Below are 21,802 nucleotides of genomic sequence, written 5' to 3' on the forward strand. Positions count from 1 at the left end.
AGAATAAAGCAGACAGAAGACGCTGTTTGAACAGTAACACCTTTAATGCAGAATGCACAATACACACAAATGATTATAAGAACCTTGTTAGAAATAATAAGACTGAAGACAAACGAAAAAACTGTGTGTTTACATGCGTGCGCGCTAACAATAACAAGGGCATAAAAAGCGCGACCGATTACAGTACAGGAAAATACCAACTTAAACAAATATTAATTTATGTTTCACTACAAATTACTTGTCACCGCCTCTTAATTTTAAATGAAACATTAAATTATATCTCGGACTAGGTTCAAGTGATTTCTATGCTTTAAGAAAAGATTTCTTCCTAGTCTCTTCGTCATAATGTCAGCAGCTTGCTCGTTCGACGTTATGTACTCAATATTAATCTCATTGTTTGTAATTGCCTTGCGAATAAAATTATATTTAATATTGATATGTTTTATTCGTTTAAGTTCATGCGATTCCTCGACAATCCTGATGCATGACTGGTTGTCCTCGAATATTGGTATTGGTCCATTGCAATTGATGCTCAGTTCGATCAACAGCCTTCGTATCCATTTTGCCTCGCAGATTGCTTCCGTCAATGCCACGTATTCGGCCTCCGTTGATGATAGGCTGACTATCCCTTGCTTTCGCAATGCCTAACTTACAGTATTGCCGAACACCTTGAATACATAGCCTGATATTGACTTTCCATCATTCTTGTCGCCGCCCCAATCCGCATCGGCATAGCCAACTAATACTTCAGCTGACTCTCGTTTTTTATATAGTAGCTTCAGGTCCGTTGTTCCACGAATATACCTCAGGATGTGTTTCGCATGTGTATAGTGAGTTTCGTCAAAACAACTTTGAAAACGACTGAAATAGCCAGTTGCAGCACATAGATCAGGTCTCGTGATGACTGTAGCGTAAGTTAAACAGCCAATTAATTCTCGATAAGGTTGCTTAGAACAATTGTTTGCATCGCTCTTCTTTAAATGCAAACCTTTTTCCATCGGAGTTGTTTTTGATTTGCAGTCCTTCATATCAAATTTTCTTAATACATTCTCCAAGTATTGAGTTTGATTTAAACTAATCGTCCCATTTTTAATATCTTGCTCGATGTACATGCCCAGGAACTTGTTTGCTTTTCCAACGTCTGTCATTTCGAATTCTCTTGAGAGAAGTTGCTTCACTGTGTTGATCACATTAACTTCCTTACACAGCAATAGCAGGTCATCAACATACAACAGAACGTAACAAGTGACTTCTTTCTTCACTCTTGCATACAGGCATTGATCTGCTTCACAGCGTCTGAAACCAATTCGAAACATGAATTCGTTGAATCTATCATTCCATACCCGTGAAGCCTGCTTTAGTCCATAAAGCGCTTTGTTTAATTTACAGACTTTCGTTCCATTCACAACGCCATCTGGTTGTTGCATATAGATCTCTTCCGATAATTTGCCATTTAGAAATGCACTCTTGACGTCCATTTGATGAATATAAATATCCATTCTGTTGGCAATTGCAAGTAATATCCTGAGAGTTACCAACTTTGCAACTGATGCATAAGTTTTATTGTAATCGAAACCTATTCGCTGCGAGAAACCACGCACCACTAAGCGTGCCTTATACTTGTCGATCTTGCCGTCAGCTTGTCGTTTCAGCTTAAATACCCACTTGTTCGTGACTGCTTTTCTATCCTTGGGTAGATCACACAACGTCCAGGTGTTGTTTTTGATTAGCGATTGATATTCATCTTGAATTGCTTTCTTCCATTCAGGCCAATCGTCTCGTCTTCTTGCTTCCTCAATCGTTAGCGGATCATCTTGAACAAACTGTTCAGCTGATAGTGCATAATGAACTTCATTCGCTTCCCATTCACCATATCTATCCGGTGCTCGTCGAATTCGCTCACTTTTTCGTAACGTAGTCCTGTTACTGTCAGTACTTTTCTTGTTTTTATCTTGATCAATCAAGTTGTCATCAGCATCTTCATATGTTGATTCCAGTTCATCCGCCGACGTATCAATAGTTTCGTCATTACGAGTTACTTTATTTGGTGTCCTTGCCGCCTCTGAATCTGATATCTCAATTAAATTTACTCGATTTAGTATTAAAACTTCGTTAAATGTCACATTTCGCCCAATAATTACCTTACTGTGCTCTACATCCCAAAGTCGATATGATCCCATCGACGCAGTATAGCCGATCATGATGCACCTTGTTAATTTTGCTTCCAATTTACTTCGGTTATTCGCTGGAACGTGATTGTAGCACTCCGATCCAAATATTCGTAGGTGTGACAAATCTGGCTTTTTCTGGAACCAAATTTCAGCTGGAGTCTTGTAATTTAATTGCTTTCCACTGCACTCGTAGGTGATCTATTCTTGATGTAATTTGCTGTGATAATTGCCTCGTTCCAAAACTTCGGCTCTAGTCCACTTGCTAAGAGCATTGTCGTCGCCTTTTCTTGCAAGGTTCGATTCAGCCACTCAGCCACTGAATTCATTTCTGGATTATAAGGAACGGTGAAAATCATTTGAATACCCTTGCTCTTACTGTTTAAACTCGTTCGAGGTGTATTCTCCACCATTATCAGCCTTTAACTTTGCAATTTTGTTGCCATGTAGCGCCTCAACCATCGCGATGAAATTTTTGAATTTCTCTAATACCTCACTCTTGCGCCGGATGCAGTAAACCTTTGAGGCCCTCGAGAAATCGTCGACGAACGTGACAAAATATCTTGAGCCATCGTATGCTGTGGTTGGCATTGGTCCGCATACGTCGCTGTGTATTAACTCCAGAATACGAGATGAACGTGTATTTTTATTCTTTGGAAATGACGATCGCGTTTGTTTTCCCATGATGCATGACTCACAGAATCTTGATTCAACGTTTATGTTCACCTTTATTCCGTCAGCCATTTGATAACTAATCAATCTTTTCATGTCAAAGACGTTCAGATGACCTAATCTAAAATGCCATAAAATTTGTGAAATTTTATGCATGTTGCTCTCACCTGAGATACCTGCAAAGACATTCCGATCGACATGCAATACAACCTCGTACAGCTTTCCATTGTTTTAGCAATTCCATGTTTGCTTTAGCAATTATTAGACAAGATTCCCTTAACAATATGTAAGTTCTTATTATGGAAATGTTCATCAGATAACAAAATAGCGTGATCGACTAAGTTGTTAATGGTGTAACCAAAGCGTTATAAGCAAACATAGAAATGAATATTTACATGACTTTAAATGGACAACCTTTAATATTTTACATCGTGAAACACATACTAGGAAAAGAGAGATAGCTGAAATGTTTTATATAAAAAAATTTAACAACACGATTAACCTACATAAAGACACAGAGAATTTAAACCTTATTTATGATAGAATAATAAAGGATGTCTAACTTAGTTCGTTTTTTACCATCTATACGAAACGTTTAGTACAGAGAGAATTGTAACATGTTGAAAAAAGAAAAAAATTTTAAGTAAGGTATGTTTTAATCATTTACTTTATAATAATTGTTGTTTTCAACTTGCGCTATGCTTTTATAAAATGATTCCTTCTATATAGTATTATCCTTTAATTTTAGACTTGATAAGGACCTGAACCAAAGGTCGAAACGTAGTCTGTATATTTATATATGATATCGAATTAATAAAGATCAATTAAGCCAGTTGGGTCGTTTACAATAATTGCTTAATTATAATTATTTTTTAAATGTTCTGAAACGTGTATATATTATCGCAATAATGATAGCTATGAAGATATTATATTTTCTGTTTTACATATATATATATATATATATATATATATATATATATATATAAAGTATATATAAATTATATTACTTTAAAAAATTATTATTAATTTTTATGACATATGAAAATATATTTATATATGTATCTATATTATATATACCTATATCTAAATAATATATTTTTATGTATAATATGAAGTGTTGTTTATTTATGTCATAAAAATTAATAATAATTTTTTAAAGTAATATAATTTAGAAATTAATTTAATTAGAAAAACAAAAAGTAAAAATTTTAAAAAACCGGAATCGTAACCGAAAAAATCATAATTTAAACGGTTTTCGGTTTTTTTATTTATCAAAAAACCGAAACTGGAACCGGAACAGTTATTATTCAATATTTTATTAAACCGTAACCGAAACCGAACCCTAATTTTGTTTCGGTTCGGATCCCTGCGTAACAGTAATAACAGTATGAACCGTCGGCATTTGCGTAACCCAATGTGCATCGCGAGGAGGTTGCGCGATCGGATTTTGCACATCACTATGGCCCTGAAAAGGATCGATTGTGTCCTCAATTCATGAAAAATGTCTATTACTTGAAAAAAAAAAAAAAAAAAAAAATACGAATTGTATTAAATAATACGATTTTATTCAGGAGGTAATCTGTTCGCGGCATCATGAATGACATTGATAAGCCTAGTTGAGAGATATTTGATATTTTGTTGATATATACACACACTTTTAATCATTATTCTGAAAGCTGAATCAGTGAAACCATCTGTAATCGCGTGATAAAATATCCATCTTTGAGGTCTCCTGGAGCTAAAATACTGCTTTAACGAGAGTTGTTGCCATGAGAACTTTTGATCAGGATGACATGAACAACATTTTCCCAAAGTTTCAGACAAATTCGCCGAGACCCCGTTTCCATAAGGTTTGTGCGGGGTCCTTTATATAAAATATTTTATATGCTTGTAATTTTTTGCCATCTATTTTATTTAAAACATTAAAAAATTATAATTGAATATTTCGATATAATAAAAATTGTAGGACTGTTTAAAACGTATACAACGATGTATGATTTAATGTAAATATTTTACAAATTATATAAATTTTATCGGTTTGAAATATCGCGGGCGACGTCTACGTTTTCACTTTCGGCCCTGCGATATGACCAACTTCTGGCTCGTATTATGATCAATTTCTGGCTGTATTACGATCAAAATGACAACATGACATATATGTCAATTTCTAACGTACGAGTCAGAAGTTAACAGTATTGCAGGACCAAAAGTGGAAAGACATCACCCGCGATATTTCAAACCAATAAAATTCTTATAATATGTAAAATATTAGCTTTTGTAAACAACCACTATGTTCACAATAGAGTTCAATTTGAACCATTTAATTTCATATATACTTGTTATGGTCTAACTCTTTTAGTTTAAAAGATAAAAGGAGGTAGCCTTTTTTTATGGGACGCCCTACATATACATATATTGTACATTGTGAGGCTATGTTGAAAGCTCATTGAACTATTGAACACAAAGCGCATGTCAAACAAAATGGAGCTTCCGACAGATTTTACTTAGTTACCGTAAGTTTGCATAAATACTTCCTATTCTAATTGATAAAAAGGAGAATGCAAAAGATGAATTCCAAAATATGCGGATTCAATCGCAATATTCGCACATCAGCGATGTATAGGAAATCATATGTAACGCCTCGAACTCGATCGACCTTTGACAACACTTATTACGACAGGTATTTTCTATGATTCTGTAACTCTTATCGACGATGTCGCTATCGTTAGCGTGTCATTGCGCATTTATTTTGACAGGTTAAAATATATGCGCAACGACACGTTAACGATAGCAACATCATCGTTAAGAGTTACAGAATAGGGCCTCTTAACCCTTTTATTTTTTTCATTTGCATTTTTTCTTATTTAAATAAAATTACTTAAAATAAAACAGACGTATATTCGAGTACTTTCACGCAGAGAAAAAAATAAAATAGAGAATAAAGTTTATTGTATGAGAAATTTTTCATATATGTATATATACAGTAAGAAATATATTCTAGAATGCAACATCGTTGGATCAGCGATAACGAAAGAACCGAAAAGCACGAACAGTCACCTTTTATTTTTCCATCCTGTTCCCAAACCTTAGCTCATCTTCAATGGTGGAAAGCACAAAAGAAAAAAGCAATACGAAAACATCGCAAAAGAATCTCTAAAGATCAACAAAACCATAAAATTTTACAATTTTCTGATATTCCGCAGAAATCACATGTAAGTTACAGCTTTGAATTCTATTGTGTAAAATAAACATTTTTTACAATCTTTATTCTAGAAAAGTTAATTGAACGGAAGTATTTTATTATATATTTTTGTTCGTTAAACGCTTTGTAATATCAAAGTTTCTCACAAATAATATCAACAGTTTAATTAATATTAAATTATGTGTATCACATCAAGCTGTGTTTATTTCGCGAATTATGTTTATATGTATTCCTTTATATAATATTAAAGACAATTAGGACAATACTTTACCATCTATATAATTATTTTAAGAAAAATAACAATTTACAACGGATCTATTTCTCTCATATAGATATTATAGACATAATGAATATTATAGATATTATATTAGGTATTAGAGATAGTAAAAATAAAACTTGAAATTTTTAAAGAACACATACATAATTTTAAATTTCTACTTATTTGTTAATTTAAATGATAAAATAATACAGCTGAAAAAATTCTCTAGTAAGTGTAATATTGTATTCTTCTATTTTTTTTATTAAAATAATAATTAGATACTTAAAAAGTCGCTAGTAAAATTTTTAAATTAGGAACGAAGTAAAGTCGACCCAACTAGCCAAAATTATATTTATTTAAAAAACACACAACGTTTCGACCATATGGATGTGGTCCTTATCAAGTGTAATACTGAAACAATACAGTTTTAAATCATAAGTGTGAGAATCTCAATAACATTTATGATAAAATTATAAAGGTCGTATAATCTTTGGCTTTATATATTTAGTTTTTGACGAATCATCATAACGATAGGATCGTTTTCTCTTTTTCTCTCTTTTAAATGTTTTGACAAAATTGAATTTATGTTATGTTTATTTAAATATGTTGTAACTATATTATGGAAAAGTTGACGTTATCGTTAATTTGGCTGCACCTCTACTAATGAAGTATGTAAAAAATCTCTAACTTTTGACATATCAAACCGTCTCACACTTATGATTTAAAACTGTATTGTTTCAGTATTACACTTGATAAGGACCACATCCATATGGTCGAAACGTTGTGTGTTTTTTAAATAAATATAATTTTGGCTAGTTGGGTCGACTTTACTTCGTTCCTAATTTTTTTATTAATTTTTCATTAATTATTATTACGAAGATCACAAAACGGCAGAGAATTTTTCTATTCGGTTTAACTTGCTTTATCTGCACATGAGAAGTAGCACGATTATTACCGAACATCCTGCATCTCATACTTTGTTTCTTTTTTTATCGTTAGCATTTATATACGTAGAATGTAAATATTCCAAAGCCACACAAAAGAAAAAATTTTTAATGCGCATGTCACGCATTGTTATAATTCCTCAAAAATTTTGCACAGGTAGACGTTAAGATAAACAAAAAAAAATATCCAGATGAAACAATTGCCATGACGGATGTAGATCCGCAATACTTTACAGAATTATCTGGCAGACCTGTGCAAGAAAAGTTTTTATTGAAACAATACATTGAAAACATACGAGAGATACTGAAAATGAAATATCTTATTGGTCAAGAAAAAGATGATTATATTCGCATCGATCAGCAATTCGAGGAAGAATCACGTCGACTGCAAAATATTCAGGTATAAAAGATAAAATAAAAAATTCCTTATATGTATATATGTATGTATATATATACATATATATAATATAATATATATCATATTATAAATCCTATTGAATTTCTGAAAATCTGATTTAAAGATAATGACATTCTATAATTTCATACAATAATTTTTCTTATACATATCATCAATAGCAATGAAAATGATAAATTTAGATAAAATATTTGGGTGTACTTCCGAAAAGGGCATACCTCCGATTTTTTTTGAAACTACGTATACTTACGTATGTTGACGCGCTGATTACGAATATGACAATGAAAATTGGCGACAAGGTCATCTTCAAGGTCAAAATGAAAGAAAAATGACTTTTTTGTACATTTTCTTTCATTACCTTAATAAATATTGATCCTAGTAGAAAAAGTTCCAAATAAAAGTTGTACTTCTTTTAAAAACGCAACTTTTATGTTGTATACACTATTAATGTAAAAGCAGTACTTTACGAGAAAAATGCAAATTAACATTGTAACATTTTAGGTGTTGTATCAACTGGGGTACTAATGTTTCTACAATTTCACATAGGTTTGTATAACTTTCCATGCAAAGCGAGGCCATATATTGGAACTTCTATGCAGTACTGCGGACATGAGTTGGGTTGGGTTAGTTTTTGAGTGGGGTGGGGGTGCAGGGGGAGGAACGGAGCCCCTGGCTCCTTATTGTCGTATCCATATACGATTCCATATGGGTTTGCAACTTTCCACGCGAAGCGAGGTTCCACGCAAACCTATTTGTCTAGTTTTTTGATAGTGGAGCCCCCCACAGGGGGGCGGAACCCACTGTGTCCACGCATACACTTTTCCACGCGCGAAGCGAGGTTCCACATGGGTTTGTAACTTTCCATGCAAAGCGAGGCCATATATTGAAACTTCCATGCAGTACTGCGGACATGGGTTGGGTTGTAACATTCAAAAAACGTCAATTTTTAACGATTTTTTATGGTTTTCACCATGAAAATGAAAGTTGCGCCAATTTTCACTATCATATTCGTAATCAGCACGTCAAAATACGTAAGTATACGTAGTTTCAAAAAAATCGGAGGTATGCCCTTTTCGGAAGTTTATCCAAATATTTTATATACGTGCAAGAAACTTTTCAATCTTATACGATATAAGTAATCGAGAATAATATTTTGATTTATTATATGACAAATTTTGTTTTATTTTACCATTTTACAAAAGTATTATAGTGAACAATACATAAATGGCTTTGAAGAACTCCTGTCAAAAGATCACGAAAAAAGTATGGATATGCTAAAACAAGCGGACCAGGAAGTGAAGCTGACGGAAATAATCAGCACTCAAAGGAATGAACTTTCAAAACAATTTGGTCAACGCAGACTGGATGTTTATTTTTGGGAAGAAAATTGGAGAACAGTGAAAATGTGTCAAATTTTTCTTTATTGGATATCACCTATCTCTTGGAAAATCAAACATGACTGGCTTTCCCAGTTTGATTCAGCAAGAAGTATTGTCTCCATTGACGCTACGAATTTATTTGAGAAATATAAAGCACCAGCTGAAGACGCCTCATTGGAGGAATTAATAGGTAATTTTAAAGTATAGAATATTTAATGTTCTTATCCTAAATATAAGAAATAAAACTAAGCTTTTAATTAAAGCTTTTAAGATTTTTTTATTAAACACAGTCATATAGTGTCAATTAAGATATAGCAAACTTTGGTCACTTGTAACTTAAACTTTATTATAATCATTATTTTTTGTATTAGAATTTTCGATTCCATTTATCTTCCAAAATATATACTCGTATATATACACTATTAAAGTATTATACTATAATCATAAGATCTAACATGATAAGATATAACACAAGAAAAAATATTTAAAGAATTATTTATTATTATTTTTGACATTACAATTCAGTAAAATTACAAGAAAAGTGATTAGAAACCTTAATATATTTATTCAACAATAATTTGTTAGAAAAAATGTGAATTATTTTTCCGTTAGAGCTATTCGAACAGGATGTTTCTGATGCTGGACCTCCCGAGCTTTATTTCGAGGATCCTTACGATTTAATCCGTATTTTTCGTGCGATGGAAACGCAAAATTTAAATGCACTTACTCATCTCGAATCGCTCGCTGCACCAATGGCGGATATGACGATGACTATTACTACAACAGAAATCCAAATCAAGCAGGAGATCGATGAGATTACTTCAACTATCGATGATTTAGAAGTACATGTCAATCCACAAATTCAATTCACGTATAAATCATTAGCATTTAAAAATAAATAAAAAATATGTTTCAACTAAATTTCACATAAAATATTCTACTTAAGGCTCCTGGGTCCTCGCCGCCGGCCATGTTAGATTGTGACGTTAGAGGCGAGAAAGTACACGTTGAAAATTCTTAGATGTCATTTTTAAATGAAAAGATATTTCGATGAAACACTACTTCAAATGGCTTTAGCATACTTTTACCTCGAAAACTATTTTTTTCCTTTGACAGTCAATCAACAACCGTTAAATGATCATGATATCAGACTTTGTCATGCGAAATGACTGTGCATGTGCAAAAATTAGATGGACTAAGCCTCATATTACAGTCATTTTACAGCTGTTGATTAATTATAAAGAGAAAAGGTTAATTTTCGAAGTATTTTAAGAGTGCTAAAGCCATCTGAAGTGCTGTTTTATCGAAACATCTTTTTATTTAGAAATGACATCTAAGAATTTTTAGCATGTTCTTGCCTCTGACGTCACAATTCCAACATGGTCTGCGAGGGTCCAGGACCCTTAAATATATTATCATTTTCTAGAAAAATATTAAGTCTCTTATAACATTTAATTTTCAATTTCTTATAACAATCAAATTTCTATCATTTAACAATTATATAAGTTGAAGTATTTAATAGAGTTCCATTAACAAAGCCGAGGATAGAGCTGCAAAGCTCGAAGAACATGCCAATTATCTTCTCCGAAATGTTTTTCGACGTCTTGTCTGCTCCGAAGAAGTGCTCTATCTTCGTGTTTTCGTGGAGGATACTTATGAGAGTTGCGTGGGTCCGAACGATGCAAATCTTGATAGTTTTTCGATGATGAAATGGATCGAGAAAATCCACGAAGACCTCAATCGTCAATTGGACAATTTACCTCGTGAAGTTGTCCGCGCTTGCGAAAAGGAAGGATTCAGACAAGAAACAAAAGCTATAAAGGAAGCGGAAAATGCTGCGAAAAAGGTAGAATTCAAATTCAATAATTCTCTTTTTTTTTTGGCAAGGATTTAGAAGTATATGTTTATATAAAAGACCCTCTTTAATTTTCGACAAAGAATCATCTTCTAAAATTTTTACACTTATTTAGAATCACACCCTGCATAGATAACTATTTTAATTATAATTTATACATCTAGTTTCAGCTAATGCACCGGCTATTAGATGCGTTGAAACGCATCATGGAACCGCCTACGAAAAAGAAACGATCATTAAGTCGACGTTCAGTGCCTCTCACGGTAAAGACGAAACCGCCGTCACTTCCGCCGAAAGCAACGGATGAAGAAATCCAAAATCTTGAATTTTTCACCAATTATTGCAAGCAACGCAATAACTTTGTCACATATCGTTCTAAGCTTCCAGATGATTTCGATTTGACGTTCTAAAGCAAATATAGCAATATCAAAATAAATGCAACGAGAAATAATATACATACTTTCGAATCAAGAGCAAAAGCAGGAAAAAAGAAAAGAAAAGAAAAATATTACAACACGAAAAATTCAGGATTAATTCCAAATTCAGCCGCTTCACATATTTTTTTAGTCCGTTAAATATTATTTTCTAATGATTATTAATTGGAAAATTATGCAAATTACACAGATATGTCCACAAGCTTAAATTAAGATTGATTGATTTTAATTATTTTCAAATATATTCCATGATTTAGTGTTAATGAAAACCTCTTAGGATTATTTATGTAAGGTATTTGCGTTTTTTTTCACAAATATCTTTGTAAGTCTATCTTTGTCTGATGAACAGCGAAGCGAGCACTTAAAAATAAATTAAAAATATTTACTATAAGAAAACTTAATCTTCTCAATATTTAAAAAATTCTCAACCTTAAAACAAAATTAATGAAACTTATATATATAAATTCTGTTTTAATTCAAAAGTAACAAATCTTTTAATTAAAAAGTAAAATTTATTAGATTACACAAGGACTAAATTGCTTATTAGTATATAAAAGAATCTCGTAATTTTGAATAATTTGTATCACATTAAAAACATAAAAATAAAAAAACAGATATTTGTAAAGTTTAAATGTTATATTTGAATTAATCAAGTTATTTAAAACGTTTTATTATATAATTTGTTTATATTTCAATTTTATACTTTGGGATATCTATTTTTAAACTTATTGATTTTTATCATTTTAAAAAATAGTGGTCTCCTTTGAAGTGACTGAATTGAAATACTATAATATGTATTAATTGTTCTTCCGAAAACATTTAGTGTTGCAAAATAATATTTGTAAGTTTTAGTTTGCTTTTTAAGAATGTTCAATTTGTTTATTATAGTAATGTTTATTAGCTAAAAGTTATTTATAAGATTATATTAAACAAAGAATAGATCTATTAAATTATACATTCTACAGTTTTACATTCTATAATTTATAAAATACTAATTCTATGTATTTATACCTAGAATATCCAAAAATATATATAATGTTTTGAATCTTTGCGTCTTACAATTACATAGTTTTCTTCTCTGCGATAATACAACGCCTAACATATGGTAAATCTTTAATAAAAGAACTGATAAATTATCTGTTTAAGCATATACACTTTCGTAAACAATTCATTTCAATCGCACTCTAGTGGGACAAATAAAAATAAGTGTAAAAAGCTCGTGGACTGTTTCGCTTATATACACAAATATTATATATATTTTATATACATACATATATATATATATACATATATATACCTATATATATATGTAACTTATTGAAATTATTTTCTTATAATTTATCTATACAGGGTTTTTCACAGCGACCGTATCAGCAGTTTTTTGAGGAAACAATGCATTTTCGTGAAAAATGTTACATACAAAAGTTGTAGAGCTCTAAGTAGCGCATTATATAATAATATTAGTATGACCTTGAATAGCACCGTCAAGGTCACATAAAAATCACTTTGAATTTTTTAAATGTAACCCTCTATTTTTCATTACATATATTCTTGTAGCTTACCTCGAGAGCTTTCCAAAACACTAATTGAATTATTTTTCAATAAATACTTTCCGAGTTATGAGACTTAAAGTTAACAATTTTTTTACATAAAACGTAAAATATCTTGTAAAATATTCAGTTTTCGGTAATCTTACCTTAATACTTTTATGCACGGAATAATAATAAGACCAATCAATTGGTGTAAAGAAAACACATAATTGTTTTTTAAAAAAGTATGTAATTTGCAACAATTTTTTTTTTTATTAACTGTGTGTTTTCTTTCTTTTATCTATACTTAATACTATATATCTATATATCTCTATGTAATTTATCTCTATATAAAACGATATTCCCATAATCTAGTTAAGAAAATGTAAAAAATTAATTGTTAATTCAATATATATCTAATATAATATATTTTATATTACAATCAAAATTATTACAACAAATTATATTTATCGAAACACACGATAATTACGAGTTGATTTTACTTATTGCGTTGCAGCGTTTATACGTATCAGCATATATATAGCACATATAATATGTACACGTGTAGTGTAATTAAATAAAAAAACAGGTTATCTAATCAATTAATTTTTTTCGGTATTATTTACAAAGGCATTTTGTGCTCTGAAGATAAATCTGAAAGATATATAATTTTCCACAATTTAATCGTGACTGACATTGCTCAGACATCTCCTTGCGATGACGCTTTATATATAATTTGATCCAACTCGGATCACAGCGTATTATTTTCAGTCACATCGTTGCAAATTGATCGGCTAGAATAGTTGCGGATGTGTAAGTTGCTGCAATTAAAAATTACCATCGCATTCATGTACACGTCACATATTTGGATGCTGCCAATCGTAAGGCTTGCGAAACATATATTTCAAGTATGTCATGATAGATTTTAATGACGAGAAAATAAACACATTATATTTTAAGAACAGACAAACTTTAATTTTTTTAAAGATAAACTCAGATCATGGTTAGTCACACACAGAAGGAATAGACAAACAACATCTCAAACTAAACAAAAAAACGAACAGACAGACATAAACTATATCCAATATAATATATCATTCCTGTATGTAAATACATTACATTTCTAACATATCATATACGAATAATCATAAAATTTTGAAAGATAATTTCGTATCTTTTTTAAAAGAATAGTATTCTTTCCGAAAAAAAGACTTTATATATTTCAATTTGCATTTCGAATTTTACACTGTACTATATCAAATATGCCTATATATCTAAGCAATCTCTCAATCATTGTCATGATATCACAGTCATCTAAAGCCATCTAAAGTGATGTTTCATTGAAATATCTTTTTACCTAAAAATGGCATGCAAGAATTTTCCGCGTGTGCTAAGTTCTCGCTTTTGACGTCATAATTCCAACATAGTCGGCGATGAGGGCCCAGAAGCCTTAAATATATATCACATATTTCCTTTATTAAATTTTTAATTTCTTAAAATAAGTTTTTTCTGACAAAATATTATTTTTTCTTTTTTAGCAAACGTCGCTCGAAATAATTAATCGACAGCCGCAGGATAATGGAACTTTTTGAAATATTGTGCAGGATTGCTGCCATATGTCCGGCTGTTTATTATTACTTGACATCGAACTACGACTTTTGGAAATTACGTGGCGTTCGCGGTCCACGATTGATACCGGGTTTCGGTAATTTTAAAGATGTTATATTCAATAAAAGGTTCATTGGTGACTACTTGAGGGTTATATATAACGAGTATAAAGATGAACCCATGATTGGAATATTTGCTAAGAAAACACCCATCCTTATTTTAAAAGATCCAGATTTAATTAAAGATGTTCTCATCAAAGATTTTTCCAAGTTCATCGACAGAGGACTTCCTGTTAGTGAAAAAGTATGTGCAAAAATATTTTAAACTTATGTTATAAATATTCGAATTATATAAATGTTTCGATAACTTTGATAGTTTTCTTCCAATAATCGGAATTATTGAAAATCATGACATTAGTTATAAATTGAGTTCTTTCAGTCAATTATTTCGTGTAATCTAGTAAAAAATGTTCTAAATTTCGAAAACTTATTCAATTATAATTATAAGTTTTTTTTTATTATATTGCAGGCTGATCCATTGTCGCAAAATCTTTTCGAATTGGAGCATGAAAGATGGCGACCTTTAAGAACAAAATTGTCACCCGTTTTTACATTCGGTAAATTAAAGGAGATGTTCTCTTTAATGTCGGAATGCACCGATCGTCTTGAACAATATATAGATAAAATAACGAACAAGAACGAACCGATAGAATGTTGCGAATTGACGGCCAAGTTTACGACCGATGTAATCGGTACTTGCGCTTTCGGTCTCGAGATGAATGCTCTTGCGGACGAAGACAGCGAATTTCGCAGGATGGGGAGATTAATTTTCGCGCCAACTTGGAAAAATGTTCTACGGATAAGACTAAGACACTTGCTGTCACAGCTCTACGAGGTGTTCCATTATATCCTACCACGATCGGAGATCACCACATTTTTCACACGCCTTGTTGGAAATACCATGAAGTATAGAGAAATGAATAATGTCATTAGGCACGATTTCATTGATATACTGCGTGAATTGAAAAAATATCCAAATAAACTGGGCGATATTGGTAAGTAACGACTGTTCTTATGAATATTTTTTATCAACGTACAAAATAAACAGAAATATTTACGAATTTGTGCGTATACAAAATATATTAGTTTACTATATGTATAATAATAATAATAACACTCAACAAAAAATGACTTTTTATCGAACACCGGAACGAGACTAGTAGTTTCTTATAGTTTTTGGCTGAAACATGAATCCGGTTTCCAAATTGCTCCATTACGTCACAATTTTGAGAAATTTGCAACTAAAGTTGCAAACAATATCTATTTTCGCGAACTTTGTCATATTATAGCTACAATGACCTGCTGGGGAAGTTTTATTGCAATTAAAATAAAGTATGTTGTGAGGACTTTCAATTATTAAAAAGAATTTTTGATGTCGGTTATGGTTAATAAGACATCTATGATCTATGGTTAAATATGATGGTGTAATGCAGAAATTAGTTGACTTAAGTCATTTACTATTTATACTAAATAGCTTTTAATTATTATTTAAATTTAAAGGTTTTTTAAGTCGTTGAATACAAATCCAATATCAAAATTGTCAAATTTAAAATAATGGATTCAATATGTTAAAAAATGTTTAGATTGCAATCTAAACATTTTTTAAGTTATGACATCCGCCATATTGAGTGACATTTTTTTAAGTTTTGAAAACCCTTAAACTTAAATAATAATTGAAAGATATTTGGTACTCGTCAATGACTTAAGTCACAGTTAACTCCCCTCTATTTAATCATGGATATCTTATTAACCGACACCAAACATTTCTTTAGGGGGTTCTCACAACATACTTTATTTTGATTATAATGAAACTTCTCCAGCACGTCATATACATATTGTAACTATTAGGCTCAAAGACCGAAAACGCTCATTAAGCGAAAAAACCACAATACATTTTGACTTCTCAGATTTAGCCACAACTCGAAATTCGTGTCGTGGCATTTTCAAAAACGCGTTTTGGCATGTTCAAAAAGGCTACAAAACGAAATTCGTATTAAGGTTCTTTTGGTAATCGATCAAACGCGTTCTGGCGATGTAAAAATGCTACAACGCGTTGTGGATGTTTATTGATGCAGCCATGACGCGATATGATAAAAATAAAATTATAAAGAAAAAAATAAAATTATAAAGAGAAAATTAACAATTAACATTATTAATTCTATGGCTCTTACAACAAAATTTAAAACAATTAAATTCTGTGATAGAAACTTCTATTCATCAATATTTTTTACTAATAATAATATAAAATACTATATTTAAAGTTATTCTTTTTGTAAGAGTTTCTTTCTTTATTAAAACAAATTTGCAATCAATCAAAAAAATCACTTACACATAATTTTTTTCATTTAACTAAAATTGAACTAAAAATGCTTTTTTTATGTGTAGATATATCAAAGATTAATAAACAAACATAAATAAAACAATGACAACAAATTGTCCTCTTGACTAAAAATTATTTTAAAAAATGAACAATTGCCTTTAATATGGCTCTTTTAATCAAAGAAGAATTTGTGATAAAAATTTTTATCTGTATCCTTTTAATAATAAACTTGCTTTCAATAATAAAATTGCTCAGAATATATATTATTCTTTTATGGGAATTATTAATGAATTATTTATTTTTGCAAGAACTATTATTTGGAACTGCACTTTATATACAGGGTATCCCGTAAGTCGAGATCAATTGCTCAGGAGATGAATGGGGACCCAAAAATAAGAAAGAAAGTTGTTATGAACATAGGTTCGGAAATGCGTTGTTTTCGAATTATCGCCATTCTTACGTTGAAATTTGAAATTGCTTTGCTTTTGAATTTTGTTGTCAAAATTGAAACAAGAGATAGTTTTTATGAGTTTTACACAGATGTCTATACTAAACTAGATTGCTAACATGGGTTTCGGACCACAGACATCTATACTATATACTAGACCGCTAACTTGCGTCAAATACATATCCACAATATCTCTATGTACTAAATTCTCACGCATGCGCAAGGTTGGTAGACAGCAGTCACGTTTTAATTAATTAATTTTATGTACATAACATGTATATAAATATATATATGTATATAAATATACAAGGTTTGTTCGCGTCGCATGCCCCAAGCATGCCCTAACATGCTTCTTTTCATTCTAATGCGCTCCATTGAAGCGCATTCACAAAAAATAAATAGCGGTTAATGCAATTTTATATAGATTGTAAAATAAAATTTTTATTAAATAAAATTAAATAAATTTTGTTGGAATCAACGCATCGAAATCCGTGTACAGCTCTCATAGCCAATTTAATTCTTAATTTATAAATAAATTTAAATAAAATATTAATTTTGTAGATTTCCACTTAAAAGAGAAGACCAAATAATAGTCTATCGGCACGTCATTTAAAATGGCCCAATTATCGAATAATTAGGACAAAGTTGGAATAAATTTTAATCGCTTTGTTTGGATGTCAGTAATAACATATTAAGTTTTCGACCTCCCCCGTGATGAGCTTCAGCTGCCATCTTGGAAGAAAGGGATGAAAAATCGGTTTTTCGCGAATATCTCAGTTTCTGTTAGACTTAGGTTAAAAATAGTTCTATATAATATTGTAGGAAATTAAATTCTCTACAAAAAAGGTTATATACGTTTTTTCCTACGACAAATAGTTTTGACGCTAGAGGCGGGAGAAGTTGGGTACTTTTTACAACAAACTAGAGACCCTATAATAAGAGTCGTGCCATAAGGCAATCTGGGCAAAATTCTGCGAGAGAAAGATATATATTCAACTCTACTAAGTATATATCTTTCTCTCTCGCAGAATTTTGCCCAGATTGCCTTATGGCACGACTCTTATTATAGGGTCTCTACAACAAACGATTTTAGCGACTTTATTTCGCCATATCTCACTTTTCAGAGGCTGCAGTGTACTTTTGAACCCGTTTCCACATCATCTTGCGGTAAAGTTATTGGCGCGTTTCTTTTATGTAGTATCCCCGCCTGTAGGCTTAATCTACTTGTCTCAATTACTCAAATCTTGTTCTTTTTTAAATGGAGGGTTAACAAGTGTCACCTTCCACATCATCTTCCTTTTCTATGATATTAACATTGTGATCTGAGTTATCAAACACGCAAAAGTCAAGAGAAATAGAACATGAAGAATATTTCGATTGCACATGCAATTATAGCAGCATGTAAGCTGAAATCTTTTTTATCACCTTTACAAATTGGTTTTGGGGCGTTTTCGTTTCTCAAAAATTTGGTTCTAAAGACCTCTTGAATATTCTATTAGCTTTGGGATTTTGCGCCACATACGACAAAGTTAAGCTATTGGGTGCATCATCGTTGATACAACCGCAACCATCAATAATGCAACACTTTTTCTCAATTTGTGTTTGATAACGCAGATCACAATATTAATATCATAAAAAAGAAAGATGATGTGGAAGGTGACATTTGTCAACCCTCCATTTCAAAAAGAACAAGATTTGAGTACAGCAATTTTCATGGCCACGCTGACACACACCGATGCTATAAGTAAGACTCACACAAATGCAATGCTTCACACACATATAGAATCGCCGCCATTTTTTCTCATACATCGGAAATCATATCGGACGCAAGCCATACTATTCAAATAGTGACATGTTAGCAATCTAGTTTAGTATAAACATCTGTGGAGTTTTATAACATAATTCAAGTCAAATAAAAGTTGCAGGTTGCTTTAGCACTACCCAACACTACCAAGGTACAGCCCGCTTAGCATCCCTTGGCAGAGATCAGGACCCCATAGTTCGTCACTCCTGTGGTATTTAGTGACTCCAAACCCTGGTAGTGCTGGATAGCTAAAGCACAGCCCGCAACTTTTATTTGATTTTAATTATGTTATAAAACTCATAAAAACCATCTCTTGTTTCAATTTTGACCAAAAAAATTGAAAGCAAAGCAATTTCAAATTTCAACGTAAGAATGGCGATAACAACGCGTTTCTGGACCTATGTTCATATAAACTTTTTTTCTTGTTTTTGGGTCCCCATTCATCACCTGAGCGATTAACCTCGACTTACAGGACACCCTGTATATTCTGTAAATTGCAAAGTTTTTAATAAAAGAACTCCTCCAAAAGTCCAACTTTAAATAAAAACATCCACAATGCGTTGTGGCATTTTCACATTACCAGAACGCGTTTTGGTCAATTATCAAAAGAATCTCAACACGAATTTCGCTTTGTGGCCTTTTTGAACATGCCAAAACGCGTTATGAGCGTTTTTGAAAATGTCACGACACAAATTTCGCGTTATGGCTGAATCTGAGAAGTCGTTGTGATCGGTTTTTCTGCTCATTGTCAGTTAGCGTTTTTGGTCTTTGAGCCTAACATAGCTATAATATGACAAAGTTAGTGAAAATAGCCCTCATTTGCAACTTTAATTGCAAATTTCTCAAAATTGTGACGTAATGGAGCAATTTGGAAACCGGATTCGTGTTTAGCATTTAAAAAACTATAAGAAACGATTAGTCTCGTTCCGGTATTTTTTTTTCTTGAACAGTGATAATAATAATGTTTATTTTGATCCCCTTAGAGCTAAAGCAGTTTTTTTTCACGGAGTGTACCAAACCTTTTACAATATCTCTTTAACTCCTTTTAACCTGGCCATAAGCGACCTAACAACTATAATCCCTTTTACCTCCTCTCTTCCATCTCCCCTTTTTCTTCATTCTCCTCATCCTGCTTTCCTCTCCTTACCGCCTTCTTCGCCTTCTCTTCTTTCTATCATCCTATTCAAAAAACTTCTTATGAGTCATATGGGATGTTTAAAATCGAACCGGATTCGAACCTGAGACCTTTCGTCTAGCAGTTTCCACGCAAGACCACATGTTACCCCATTTAATTTATTATACAATATTAATCGTTAAATAGATTGTTATTTCCGCCATGATTAAATGGCAACACGGGTTCCGGATCCGGACGCCATATTAACTTTATATACTTTTTTTTTCACACTTTTACTTCCTGTTACTTACCTTTGTGCAATCACACGTGTACCTTTTACGGCAGACTAAATCTTATAATGTAATAAACATCTTATTAAAAATATTCACTGAAACGACATAGATAGATTATTTACATAATTTTTAATATATTTGACAAGAAACAGAAATATTCGTAAAAAGAAAATATCACATTTCAGAGTTGACCGAAAGCCTCTTAACTTCTCAAGCATTTGTATTTTTCGCTGGTGGCTTTGAAACTTCATCGACGACCATAAGCCATGCGCTCTATGAATTGGCATTAAATCAGAAAATACAAGACAAATTACGTGAAGAAATTGATGAAGAATACACTAAGAACGGTAGCAATTTAATATATGAAAACGTAAAGAAAATGAATTACTTGGACAAAGTTTTCAAAGGTACGTCAGAAGAAAAAAGTTAATAAAAGAAATGTTTGCTGTTGTTTTTTTTTGTGCCATTAGAATATCAATAGTTTTATTGCTACTAAATTAATTTTTAATACATATACATTTATTTTAAAATAACAATACACTTTAAAAATAACTCTTCAAAAATAATTCTTCCTTTCACTGTTCTTAATATATGCAGAAACTTTACGAAAATATCCGCCAGCGACAATGCTTTTGAGACTATCAACGTCAAGTTATACTTTCGATGGTACCACAGTTAATATATCAAAAGAGCAGAAGGTATGGATTCCGATTTTGGCGATTCATCGAGATCCGGATATTTATCCAAAGCCAGATATTTTTGATCCAGAAAGGTTTGCTGACGAAGCAGTGCAAACCAGGCATGCGATGCATTATCTACCTTTTGGGGCTGGACCAAGAATTTGCATTGGTAAAGTGAAATGTATAGATTTATTTCCTTCAAATTCTGTTCGTTTTACTACTTACACTAAAAAGTATTTTAATCGAGAAACTTTTTTTGTAATAATTATTTTTTTATTTTTTTAGCTTCCTGATTTGCTATTTATCAGACGAAGATTGGTCTTATAAAAATACTACGAAACTATAAAGTCGAAACTTGTGATAAAACGCAAATACCCTACGTAATAAATCCTAAAACGCTTCTATTATCTCCAAAGGGTGGAATGTATTTGAGAATAATTAAAATTAATCGAACTTAGTTTAAGTTTTATCACTTCTTTTAAGAAATGTGTGTAAAAAACATGTGTAATTTAATTATTTTTAATTTACGTTTTTACATGTGTGACATGTGATAACATATAAACTATGTAATTTTAAGTTTGAATTATGTCTAATCACTGTTATAATAATGACCAAAAAT

At 31.4% G+C, this 21,802-nt stretch overlaps 2 protein-coding genes across 2 annotated transcripts; both read left to right on the forward strand.

Annotated features, from left to right (window-relative positions):
- Positions 1-5,394: 5,394 nt before the first annotated feature.
- Positions 5,395-11,469, forward strand: LOC145945625 (cilia- and flagella-associated protein 100). Its single transcript, XM_083054681.1, is given in 7 exon segments — positions 5,395-5,520; positions 5,842-6,052; positions 7,403-7,645; positions 8,863-9,229; positions 9,652-9,881; positions 10,562-10,885; positions 11,059-11,469. Coding segments are annotated over 7 exon segments (1,908 nt in total). The 5' UTR covers positions 5,395-5,398.
- Positions 11,470-13,446: 1,977 nt separating this feature from the next.
- On the forward strand, positions 13,447-21,789 carry LOC145945020 (cytochrome P450 6k1-like). The gene is made up of 6 exons (XM_083053784.1): positions 13,447-13,670; positions 14,396-14,768; positions 14,994-15,519; positions 20,689-20,910; positions 21,101-21,352; positions 21,469-21,789. Exons 2-6 carry the CDS (start codon positions 14,436-14,438, stop codon positions 21,474-21,476), a joined length of 1,341 nt encoding a protein of 446 aa, XP_082909910.1. The 5' UTR covers positions 13,447-13,670; positions 14,396-14,435; the 3' UTR covers positions 21,477-21,789.
- Positions 21,790-21,802: the final 13 nt, after the last annotated feature.

The sequence above is a fragment of the Prenolepis imparis genome, unplaced genomic scaffold (genome assembly GCF_030444845.1).
Source record: "Prenolepis imparis isolate NDT839.2.m4 unplaced genomic scaffold, iyPreImpa1.0 SCAF_14, whole genome shotgun sequence".
NCBI classification, from domain to species: Eukaryota; Metazoa; Arthropoda; class Insecta; order Hymenoptera; family Formicidae; genus Prenolepis; species Prenolepis imparis.

Bases quoted from the DNA above. Each gene is read 5' to 3' on its own strand.
- LOC145945020 (XM_083053784.1), top strand. From the start codon at position 14,436: ATGGAACTTTTTGAAATATTGTGCAGGATTGCTGCCATATGTCCGGCT. The intron at 14,769-14,993 runs GTATGTGCAAAA...ATTATATTGCAG, and splicing joins GACTTCCTGTTAGTGAAAAA to GCTGATCCATTGTCGCAAAA. The intron at 20,911-21,100 runs GTACGTCAGAAG...TAATATATGCAG, and splicing joins CTTGGACAAAGTTTTCAAAG to AAACTTTACGAAAATATCCG.